Below are 11,640 nucleotides of genomic sequence, written 5' to 3' on the forward strand. Positions count from 1 at the left end.
GTATGGTCTTAATTGGTTTTATTTTCTTCTTCTGCTAGTACTTTTTTCTTCTCATGTTTGGTTAGCTTTGGTTCTCTATGGATTCCTTTCTTGCAAGTGATTTCTTGTTCCTATTCCTCCCTTGCTTGTGGGGTGTGAACTTGCATTTTTTAATCTTTCTTTTTGTATTAGTTCTTCTTCCCTCTCATGTTTGGTGAGTTTTGGTTCTTCACTTTTGTTGAGGTGGAGTGTTTAGTCTTTTGCTCACAATGCTCATGGATTTGATAACAATTTATTTTTAATAATTATTTGTGAATCCCTTCCCTCTTGTCATTTGACTTGATGTTACTTTTTCTCTAGGGTTCAAGCTATCTATTCCTGCTTGAACTATTCAAAACATTGACAATCCCATAAATTATGATATTGCTATCAAGATTTAATTGTGTGATTTTGAGTCAAACTCATTGACCCATGTGTCAGGAGTAATGATTCAACATGAATCCATCTGTCATGATAATAAATGGAACACTTAGCACTCATTGGATCTAGGTGATGCTCACAGGGGTGAAACACCGAGACTTCTGGGAGGTCACCCATCTTTTATCAATCCCATAAATACTTATCAATCCAATAAATAATTTTCAAAAATGTAATTTATAAGTTCCCTAAAGAAGGAATTACAAGAAGAAGATACTTTAAACCAAAGGATATGTCAGTTTGGGAATTCTAAATAGTGCAACATTTGAATTTATTTATTTTTGTGTTCAATTTAGTATTTATTTTACTAGTGTCATTTAGGTCATTTCCCATGTTTTTAACTTCTCCCTAGCAATAGTGATTTAAAAATATGTTATTTTATTATTTTGAGCTTGCATATTGGACACACCTAACATAATATGCATTGGATTGCATTATTCCTCTCCATTGTGTCTCTAATGGCAATGATGTTTTTCACAGATAGGGTCTTGTACTTCACATCTTCTAGAGACTATTCATTTCCCTTTTTTAAGGATGGTACTTGGATAGCTTATCTAGTTATGATGTCAAGACCTCCTCCTCGCATAAGCTATGTTTAAGGGAGATGTTGGTGTAATCATGCTTAGTTAGCCAAGTAGTTGAGGCCGATTGTTGGTAGGTGCACCTACTTTGCTCTCCAAAATAGAAATCCAAATCCTTACACCTATCTAACCTTGTTAGAACAATTTAATCTAATCAACTTTAATTTACTGTGTTCTCCTCAAAGTTTTATTAACGAGTTTCATACTATTTCCACCCACCTAATTTTTGTAGATATGCGTACCCCTATTTTATAAAAGATAAAATAAGAAGTTATTGGTGAAATAAGACAAATTTTCTATAAGAACACTTAACTAGACATATGATATCAAATGATGAGAAAAATGTTTTAAGACTGCAAATATTGAGCAAAAGAACAGGGATGCTCAATGGGTGACCTTCGTTGCAGGATTCAGATTAAAATTCCATTTACAAAGGAGTCGAGTACACGATTCCATTCCTTAAAGATAGGAAGGAATGAGAATACCTTTTCACCTCATTCTAGTTTTCTGAAACTCACAGTGTTTATTAAACAAACTACAATTTATAGGTCTGGACCACACAAATTGTGGGGTCAGTTTGGGATAAGTCCTCAAATCGAAAGGATTTCATCTGTCACCTTCCCGTACTGTGAATTTCCACAATTGGTTGACGGAATTGGTGAGCTTCTCTGTTACGATGGCTGCGGACAAGTATTTATATAACACTCGCAGCAATTCGCAGTAACACAAGAAGCGCATTGAAACAGAGTTGTTGGGTTGGCATTTAGAAGTTTTAGAAGCGCAGTGAAAGGAAAAATGAAAAGATTTTTCAATAATGCACAAAACAATAAGAAATTAGATCATATAAAGATTGAGGGGAAAGTAGTTCTGAGGAAAGCATCGCTTCTGGATGTTAAAGATTTCAGTGCTAGTGCTGGTGACAGATTAGCCGAGATCCTGCAGAGAAAGGTGTTCTTTCAACTGGTCAGTAGTGATCAGACAGATAATGGTAATGTACATGACCTTACTTTTCTTACATACACGTAGGCATGGAATGGTGGGATGGCTTAAACATTATACATTAAGGCTTGATTTTTAGATTGAAAACGTTACTTATTTGTTTCAAGATTAATTCCTTAGTGCCTGACATTTAGAAGTGACCTGGAAGAGTACGGTAGTAACAAATTGTGTTTGTTTTTATTATATTGCAGAGACTGGCAAGGGTAAAGTTAGCCCTCATAAGGCTGCCCTAGACTGGAATTTGCCGGATTTGGGAACAGTTATTAAGGATTCAGAGCACAAAATCACTTTTGAGTGGCCTACTGATTATGGGACTCCCGGAGCTATACTAGTCACAAACAAACACATGAGAGAGTTTTATCTCAAACATGTTTGCATCAATCTTCCTGGTCAAGGAGATGTTAATTTTCTCTGTAACTCATGGGTTTATCCTACATGGATGGCTAAGTTTTGTTCCAGTTTGAGTAGTGGACGAATCTTCTTTGCAAATAATGTACTCCTAATATTTTTCTTATCTATTTTGTATCGTACTTTTAATATTCTAGGAATGAAACCCCTTAATGTATAATGTTTTAACTGACAGTATCTGATATAGTTTCAATTCACAAACATTATAAATAAGCAATAATGCGGAAGAAATACGTATTGCAATGTGCAGAGCTATCTCCCGACGAAAACACCATTAGGGCTGGTGGTTTGGAGGGATGAAGAATTGGTGAAAATGAGAGGAAATGGCACGGGAAGAAGGGAGCCGTGGGATCGTGTTTATGATTATGGTGTTTACAACGATCTGGGTGATGCTGAGAACAAGAAGGAGCTTGAGAGGCCTGTTCTTGGAGGATCCCGTGACCTCCCATATCCAAGGAGATGCAGGACTGGCCGCAATCCCACAAGAATAAGTGAGTAATCTATGTAAAAATTAAGTTTAGAAAAATAAATTAATTTTAACTATTTAATATTTTTAGTTTAAGAATCAAGTCTTAGTATATGTTGTTTAAGCTGTCCTTAAATTTCTTCTACTCTTACAGATCATGCGTTTGAGACTCGAAAGGCGCAGTCCAAAATGGTAGCACTTCTATATCCAGGCTTCTATATACCGTCCGATGAGAGGTTCCCTCTAGGCAGTCTCTCTGACTTTCGAGCCCATTTCATCGGAGCTTTCTCTAAAAAATTTGTTTGTGATCTTGTCACAAATCTAAATGTACTGAAGAAGCACTTCTGCAATTTGAAGGAGGTTAAAAGTCTCTACAGTAAGGGACTTTCCTTGACAACTGATGTTACACTTAGTATAGCCAAAGCAGTCGTTCCCTTTCAGATGTTGAAAGGGATCGTGGATACAAACGATCAAGCGATCCTGAAATTTCCGAAGCCCAATATCATAAGCAGTAAGTAAGATTAACTTGCTTCTATATTGACACTGGATTTATACATGCTTGGTCACCGAAATATAACGATGTTATCAATATGACGTGTGATTCAGCTAATGATAACGCGTGGAAGACAGACGAAGAGTTTGCTCGTCAAACACTTGCAGGAATTAATCCAATGGCTATAAAACGTTTGGAGGTATGTAAAAACCGAAGATGTTTTTTCATTAAAGAATGTGATGAATAGACATTATGTTTCGAAAAGATTGAATATTCTTTGTGTAATGATAAAATATTGGATACTTCTTTGTGTAATGATAAAATATTGGATACAATTTAAATATTTTCAACTATAATTTGTAATTTAGTCTTGCTTTCTGCTTATCAATTGAATTGTGAGATTCAAACACCATTTTGAGAACCTATTTATAGATTCCTTGTCAATAGAGAAGGGACAAGCTCCAAAAGATGATTCTGACGGATGAAACCCATATCCTTATCCATAACACATTGCTTTCTTGGTTCATTATAGGTACTTGGAATAGTTATCTCAATGCATAATCGATATTAGGCTACTAGTCTTTTTGTTCAAGTTAGCTAAATGTTTAGGAGGCTGCAATCTTCCCTACAAACTGTACAGTTGGTCAAATTTCAAAAAATAGAAAACATCATGAATTTTTTTGAAAATTTCAACATTTTGATCTTCATGATCTGCATGGTTTATAATTGAAAACAATTAGAAATTTAAGAAAAATGAATCTGAAGAAAAAATTTGACTTTATTTTGTCTTAGTACATTTTGTGACAGATTAACCTATCCCCTCTAAAATAACATGATTCCCATCTAGCAATCAGCATTGGGCAATACTAATTAGGGAAATGCTTGTACATTGATGACTGACACGTTATTTTATTGATTCGAGCGATATTTTTGCCATGGCAGCGCTTCCCGCCACATGGCAGTCTGAACCCACAAATTTATGGTCCACAGAAGAGTTCAATCACTGAGGAGCATTTACTTCCTTATATGGATCGATTGTCGGTGCAAAAGGTACTATCTTGTAATAATCTCTACGTTGCTTTTGCTTTGAACCATAGGGATAATAATAATAAATAGCTAGAGCAGCACAAGCACAATATCCATGTTGGATATATTGATGGCAGGCTATCGAAAACCAGAAGCTGTTTATATTGGACTACTACGATGTGTACATGCCTTTCGTGGGACGCATTAACAGCCTTCCTACAAGCAAAATCCACGCCACCCGCACCATATTCTTCCTTTGCCAAGATGGAACTCTGAGGCCTATTGCCATCGAGCTTTGTTTGCCTCCCACATCGGTGGGACTTGGTGACAACCGTGTCTTCACACCTAATTACGCTGGAGAAGATAAGGGATGGCTGTGGGAGTTGGCCAAAGCTCATGTGCGATCCAACGATTCCGGTTATCACCAGCTAGTTAGTCACTGGTAAGTAATTGATGCATTGCAACAAACTACCCTTAAATCTTCAACAAACTACCCTTAAATCTTCAACACATGAAAGTACCTAATGTAGTCCACTTAATATGGTACGATTTCAGGCTTAGAACACATGCGGTGGTAGAGCCTTTCATCATTTCCACTCACAGAAATCTGAGCAAACTGCACCCTCTTCACAAGTTACTTGCCCCTCACTTTCGCAACACCATGGACATCAATCGTGCAGCTCGTGAAAACCTAATTAATGCAGATGGCATCATCGAGAGATGTTTCAGTCCAGGCAAGTTCGCAATGGAAATCTCTTCCAAAGCATACATCGACTGGAAATTCAATGAGCAAGGTCTGCCAGCTGATCTGAAAAGAAGGTATGTTATGAACAATATATATTGTATTCAATTGAAATTCATGTTCAAACGAGGATAGAGATACTGATGCTGCCAGCTTACCTGTGGCAGGGGCATTGCCAGAGACAACAAAGCAGGTGGAGTGGAGCTGGTGATCAAAGATTATCCATATGCGGTGGACGGGCTTGAAATATGGGATGCCTTGAAATCATGGGTGTCTGATTACTTGTCACTTTATTACAGCGATGATGGGAATGTGGAGAGTGATGAAGAATTGAGAGCGTGGTGGAAAGAGATAATAGAAGTTGGGCACGGGGACAAGAAGCTGCAGAGTACAGCAGAGGATGTAGCTGGGTGGTACAAGATGAAGAGCCTGAGTGATCTGAAGGAAGCAGTCACAATACTCATCTGGATTGCCTCTGCTCACCACGCTGCGGTGAACTTCAGTCAGTATGACTACGCTGGATTCATGCCCAATCTCCCCAGTACCACCCGAAAGCTTGTTCCACAGAAAGGGTCAGACGAGTATTCCAAATTACTCAAGGACCCCGAAGCATATTTTCTACAGACTCTTACGGATCCTACCACAGCCACTACTACCATGGCTGTCTTGGAAATCTTGTCTAGGCATTCCACTGACGAGGTTTATTTGGGACAGGGTTCAAGCAAAGAATGGGTTGATGACAATAGGGTTTCCCAAGCCTATCAGAAATTTCAGCAGAACCTGCTGGCCATCGAGAAGAATATTATGGCTAGGAATGAAGATCCAAACCTGAAAAACCGATGTGGTACCGCAATGCTTCCATACACACTAATGTTTCCAAGCACTTCAGATAATACCAAGGCTGGTGGTCTCACCTTCAAGGGAATTCCTAACAGCATCAGTATATGACAGAGCTGAACTAGAGGACATTACTATTATATATTACTATAATATTTATGTTTATATGTGTGCTTTTTGAGGGACTGATCCCACTTTTATGTTTTGTTTGACTTAAAACAAAATTATGTATCTAAGTATCAATAGTTGATGTGATGCTTATATATGAAAGAATAATATATGTCTGTGGTGAAGACAACACTACTATTATATATTTATGTCTATATGTGTCCTTTTATGTGTTCTTTTTGAGAGACTGATCACACTTTTGTGTGACCCAAAACAAAATAAAATTATGGATGTAAGTATCAATAGTTGGTATGGTGCTTATATATGAAGGAATAATATAAAATATTATCATGTATGTAGCATTTGATTTTGTCTTAATGAATATATTAGAATTACATTTGTAATAAATATTAAAGATGTTTTCTCTTTACTAATGAATATATTATAGTTACATTTTAATAATATTAAAGATGTTTGCTCTTTTATTATTAAATATTATGTTCTCTCTAGTTTTGTCTTAATAGATATTTTGTGTGTTATTTAGTTTTCATTTATAGTTTTCAAGGATATTCTTTTGATTTTAAATAATATGATCTTATGAAAGACAACCACATTGGATATGTTGACATTCTCATTGATTAGTTTTGTGACAATTTTAAGAATGTTATAATATCATTTTATTTCAATTATTTTTCTTGGTAATTTTTTTGTTAGCAATATTTTAAAGTGAGAATCTTTGTTTTTAATTCTTTGAGTGAACTCTCATTTCTAATCAACTACCCAACATACATATGGGAAATTGAGTGGGGTACAACACATTGGTGCAATAATTTAATCACTAACTATATTTAGATTTGAGATCATTAAGTTTTCCATATATTAACAAAGACCCAATAGGTTACTTGAGAGAAGCTTTCTTTTAGATGGCTATCTATTCTTTATACTTTGTGTTGCTCTAAATTTCCAAAGAAAGACAAATCAAACATCAAAAGTTGAAATACCTATATGATGGTGAAATCTTACATGGTAAAAGATTTAATAGATTGGATCAAACAATAGTTGTAATCAATACTAGTATAAACGTGAGCTTGGATACTGTACATACTTATCCTACAAAAGATGTCATTTTTACCATAGTGGTGACTAGTTTTTATATATGTGACAACTAATAGAATTATCAATGATCAATGGAAATTCCTTTAGGGACCTAGATAAACTATTTTGTCATGGGTAGAGCAATATATTTGGGCTCTGAAAATGGCCAAAGACAAAGGTTTGGATAAGGTGTGGATTGAGAGTGACACATTGCATATAACTAATTACTTCAAGGCTCCATCCCTCCTAGCTAGCCTATTAGGACTATTATAAGAGATTGTATCAAAATACTTAATGAATTTCAAGATTTTCTAATTTGTTACATGTATCATAAAGGAAATGGGGTGGCAAATTTTGTTGCACATAAAGGTGTTGCATCCCATCATTTTTTGATTTGGGCTTATGTAGATCACATTCCAATAGGGATGAAATGGATTCTTAGGAATGATATTATTGGGTGAGCTTTCAAGGCTTAACTTTCACTCGTAACCTTGATATGTGCAAAAGTACAATGCTAGGAAGGTGTATTTTTTGAGGCTACATATAATGTTTTTTTTTTGGCATCCCTGCTTGGTTTAGTTCTAAAAACATACATCTTCACACTATTAGAGAGGATCATAATATAATATAGCCCATCATTAATGAGAAATAGTAATATATAGAGACTATATGGACCACCATTTCTATTGGTGGCTTAACAACTTAGATATTGATTCTCTACTGGGTGGATTGCCTAATCACTAAGGCTTTTGACAAGGGATGAAATGATGGAGTATTGCAAGTCTATGAAATATAAATGGTGATCAATGAGGACATGGTCTCAGTTGTCTCCAACATGCAAAGTGGTGGCATTAAATTTTATAGGGAGAAGAAATCATCTTTAGAGGTGATGGACAATTCTTTTTTTCTTAATGAAAGAGAAAATCTACCAAGACCACTAGTGGGGGTTCTAAGCACCTTTCTCTACCAATGTTATGGGTGAATGTTGCTAAGGTGATCATGCAGTATGGGACTTTAGATGGAAAATTTAGCATTTTATTTAGTTATCAATTGGTTATTCTCAATTATGTTCTCTATGATAAATAAATTTCTTTGTTATTTGATATGTCTTCATATTTAATTTATAGTATGGTGGCTCAGATGAAGAGACCCTCTACACCCATTTAGCAAGAGGGTTGACTTTACTTGTAATGGGATAAGATAAATCCCTACATGTTGGAAAAAAGATTCATTAAAACTCTAACCTAGAATTCCAAAAAAAAGTTTGGATTCACTATGATGAGTTAGGAATTGACCTGATAGAATTGATTATAAAGGGGGTGACATTTATTACATGTATAAGAAGAAAAGGAAGGCCTCTCTTCCTTCTTTGTCTTGTAGAAAAATCATTATTTCTTTGGGTAAGAGGACTCAGATTATGTGCCTTCTTAAGAGTTTCTACCAAATTTGTTAGAGAAAAGTATGGGTAAGAGAAAAAAAAAGGTGAATCCAAGTAGGGCTAAGTAAATAATCTAACCTAAAACTTATGGGTCACCTTGTAAAACTGTTAATCTCCTCTTCGAAGGAAACCTTCTCCTAGTTTTCTTAAGGAATGCTTGACGATTGTTCATAAGGATAGAATCAAGAAAAAAATTAATAATGACATTCCTATAGACATTGGGAAAGATACCCTAATTGAAATTGGCTCTTCAATCAATGAAGACCCCTCTATTAGTAGCATATTGAATAATTTCTTACCAAGTCAACCTTGGCCCTACTTAATTGATTCATTTTAGTAAGGATTTTATGAGTGGCTCAATTTCAACCAATAGATTGGATGATATTCTTTATATTACTCATAATCTTTCCAATTAAATTCATAATTTGAAACAAGGCCATAAGGAGAAAATAAAAACCCCTAATTGAAATTGGCTCTTCAATCAACGAAGACCCCTCTATTAGTAGCATATTGAATAATTTCTTACCAAGTCAACCTTGGCCCTACTTAATTGATTCATTTTAGTAAGGATTTTATGAGTGGTTCAATTTCAACCAATAGATTGGATGATATTCTTTATATTACTCATAATCTTTCCAATTCAATTCATAATTTGAAACAGGACCATAAGGAGAAAATAAAAACTTTGGATGATAAATTTTATGGTGTGTAGAGTAAATTGAACAAGGTTTTGAATGTGGATAAATCTACTTTACATGACACTAGTGAGGGCCTACAAAATCTTAATGATACAAGTAAAGATAAGTATCATTTTATTTAAAGGTAATTCCCCTAATAATAGCTTGAAAAGTACTTTGCATGATACTAAAAAGTTCTAGGTAAAGAAGAAAAACAAAGCCACAAACATTGAAGTAAATGTCCATAATTACCTTGAGGGTCCTTCTTCCATATTAGACCTTTCCATGTGCATCTAAGAAGTAAGAATAATGTTTTCACTCCTTTAGACAATATTGTTTGTAAGGTTAGAGATATTAATGATGACCTCATAAAATAAAATGAGGTTTTAGCTAAGAGTTTTTAGGCTAGTTAGGAGTTTTTTTTTAAGATTATGTAAAAGAAAGTTTTCAAGGGGCCTAAAAACCCTTTATAGTGTTTATATATATATATATATATATATATATATCAATGATGTCAAGGTATAAACAAGAAAGAAAAAATAGAAACACTGGTAATAGGACAAAAAAAATCCAAAAGAGAGACAACCACTAAACAAAAACTAGAAGAAATAAAGCACACAAAAGAAATGACAAAAAAGATGCACATTAGATCCCATATGATAGTAGTGCTTGAGAAACTCATCATCTTCAACCTTAATAGAAAAATATGTGAGAAGAAATCATGTGCCAAAAGAAATCATTGGAGACAAAGAAATTGGTGTTATTACAAGCAAAAGACTAAAGAATAATACATGTGAGTCTGAGCCCAGATTAGTGAAAGATGCTTTAGAGAATGAGGATTGCCTAGAAGCTATGAATGAAGAAATCAAGCATATTGAAAAGGACCTAGACCTAAATACAAAAATATTATTGGAACAAAGTGGGTGTTCAGGAACAAGTTGAATGAAAATGGCGAAGTCACAAGGATAAAGGCTAAACTAGTATGCAAAGGATATGCACAAGAAGAAGGAATTGACTATGGGGAAATATTTTTCCATGTTGCAAGACTAGAAGAAGTTACAACACTGGTTCCATATTCTACTTATAAAGGATTTAAGATATATCATATGGATGTCAAATCTGTATTTCTGAATGGGATACTTGAAGAAGAATTATACATAGCAGAAAAAAAAGGTTTTGTAGATCCTAGCAAGAATAATATGGTATTGTTAGTTTGGGATTTTTTAGAGTCGCCATTTTTTTTTCTTTGGTTCACTCATGCTTTTAGTTGTTTATTTTGAACCATTGGTTCTCCCTATTGTTAGCTACAATTTGGCATTCAATAAACCCTTTTCAATGATCCATCCACAAACCTCATCCTTTTAGTCCTTCCTTCCTTCGTGCTTTTTGTTCACCAAGTTCAATCCCCAGATTTCCTTTGTAAATATTTTGATTGATGTCATATCTAAAGATTCAAATTTCCTTAAGTAACTCATGAACCCTATGTACCACTTGTGAATGAACTGAAGTAACCATGAACCTCTTGTACTAGTCGTACCATTTGAACCAAGTTCAAAAGGTTCAATGAGTTCATCACTTCAACTCATTTTTAGTTCTCATGCAATGTCATTGGTTGGCCCTAACCTGACATGTCATGGAGTTCAAAGAGGAAATGCAATACAACTAGATGCCTTGTGGAGTCTGACACACTCATGTATGACCTCATCATTTGTAGAAAAGTAGTAAATAACTGATGTTCGAAGTAAGGAAACCTTTTTCTTTTAATAGGTAAAGTAAGGAAATTATTAATTACCATGTTAGGATATATTTAAAGGGAAAAAGTGAAAATTTGGCACATGGAAAGGTAGAATACCATTTAAGTTACTTAGACATCATTTTGTCACATCATCGTTTTCTCACAACATGTGTAATACATTGTATTCTTCTCATGATTAATGCCCCGCCTTTGTTTCAAATTGTATATGAGTATAATTTCGTTTATTAAAAGGCACAAGTTTCTTTAGTTGGTTAAGTGTCAGTAGCAAGAGTCTAAGGAAGGAGAATAATCTTTCACAGTTGTCATAGTCGCTTCTCTTCAGGTTACTCTTGTGTTCTCTAACTCTTTTTCTTTCACCTGTTAGTATAAATGATTGTGACCACTTCTTTAATTTTTAGGAAATGAGAGGGAATTCTAAATTATGAGGTCCACACTACATATATTTGGGTATACCTATAGTCTGCATAGTAAGTCACCCAATGTCTCAGATACAAACCTTTTAGGAGTTGACCTAGTGGGAATAATACAAAGGCTATGTGAGAAACTTTTAGAGCCCTT

General features: G+C 34.8%; 1 protein-coding gene across 1 annotated transcript; it reads left to right on the top strand.

Moving 5' to 3' along the window:
• The first annotated feature begins 1,594 nt into the window (after positions 1-1,594).
• On the top strand, positions 1,595-6,329 carry LOC149570940 (linoleate 9S-lipoxygenase 6-like). The gene is made up of 9 exons (XM_089812495.1): positions 1,595-2,025; positions 2,228-2,529; positions 2,695-2,935; positions 3,065-3,421; positions 3,517-3,602; positions 4,346-4,453; positions 4,567-4,871; positions 4,985-5,248; positions 5,339-6,329. Exons 1-9 carry the CDS (start codon positions 1,833-1,835, stop codon positions 6,117-6,119), a joined length of 2,637 nt encoding a protein of 878 aa, XP_089668621.1. The 5' UTR covers positions 1,595-1,832; the 3' UTR covers positions 6,120-6,329.
• Positions 6,330-11,640: the final 5,311 nt, after the last annotated feature.

Source organism: Cupressus sempervirens, chromosome 2 (assembly GCF_028749045.1).
Source record: "Cupressus sempervirens isolate cs-2001-9-10 chromosome 2, ASM2874904v1, whole genome shotgun sequence".
Lineage (NCBI taxonomy): Eukaryota > Viridiplantae > Streptophyta > Pinopsida > Cupressales > Cupressaceae > Cupressus > Cupressus sempervirens.

Coding starts and splice junctions, on each gene's coding strand:
- LOC149570940 (XM_089812495.1), top strand. CDS start 1,833: ATGAAAAGATTTTTCAATAATGCACAAAACAATAAGAAATTAGATCAT. Junction 2,936..3,064: donor CCGCAATCCCACAAGAATAA/GTGAGTAATCTA, acceptor CTACTCTTACAG/ATCATGCGTTTGAGACTCGA. Junction 4,872..4,984: donor CACCAGCTAGTTAGTCACTG/GTAAGTAATTGA, acceptor GTACGATTTCAG/GCTTAGAACACATGCGGTGG.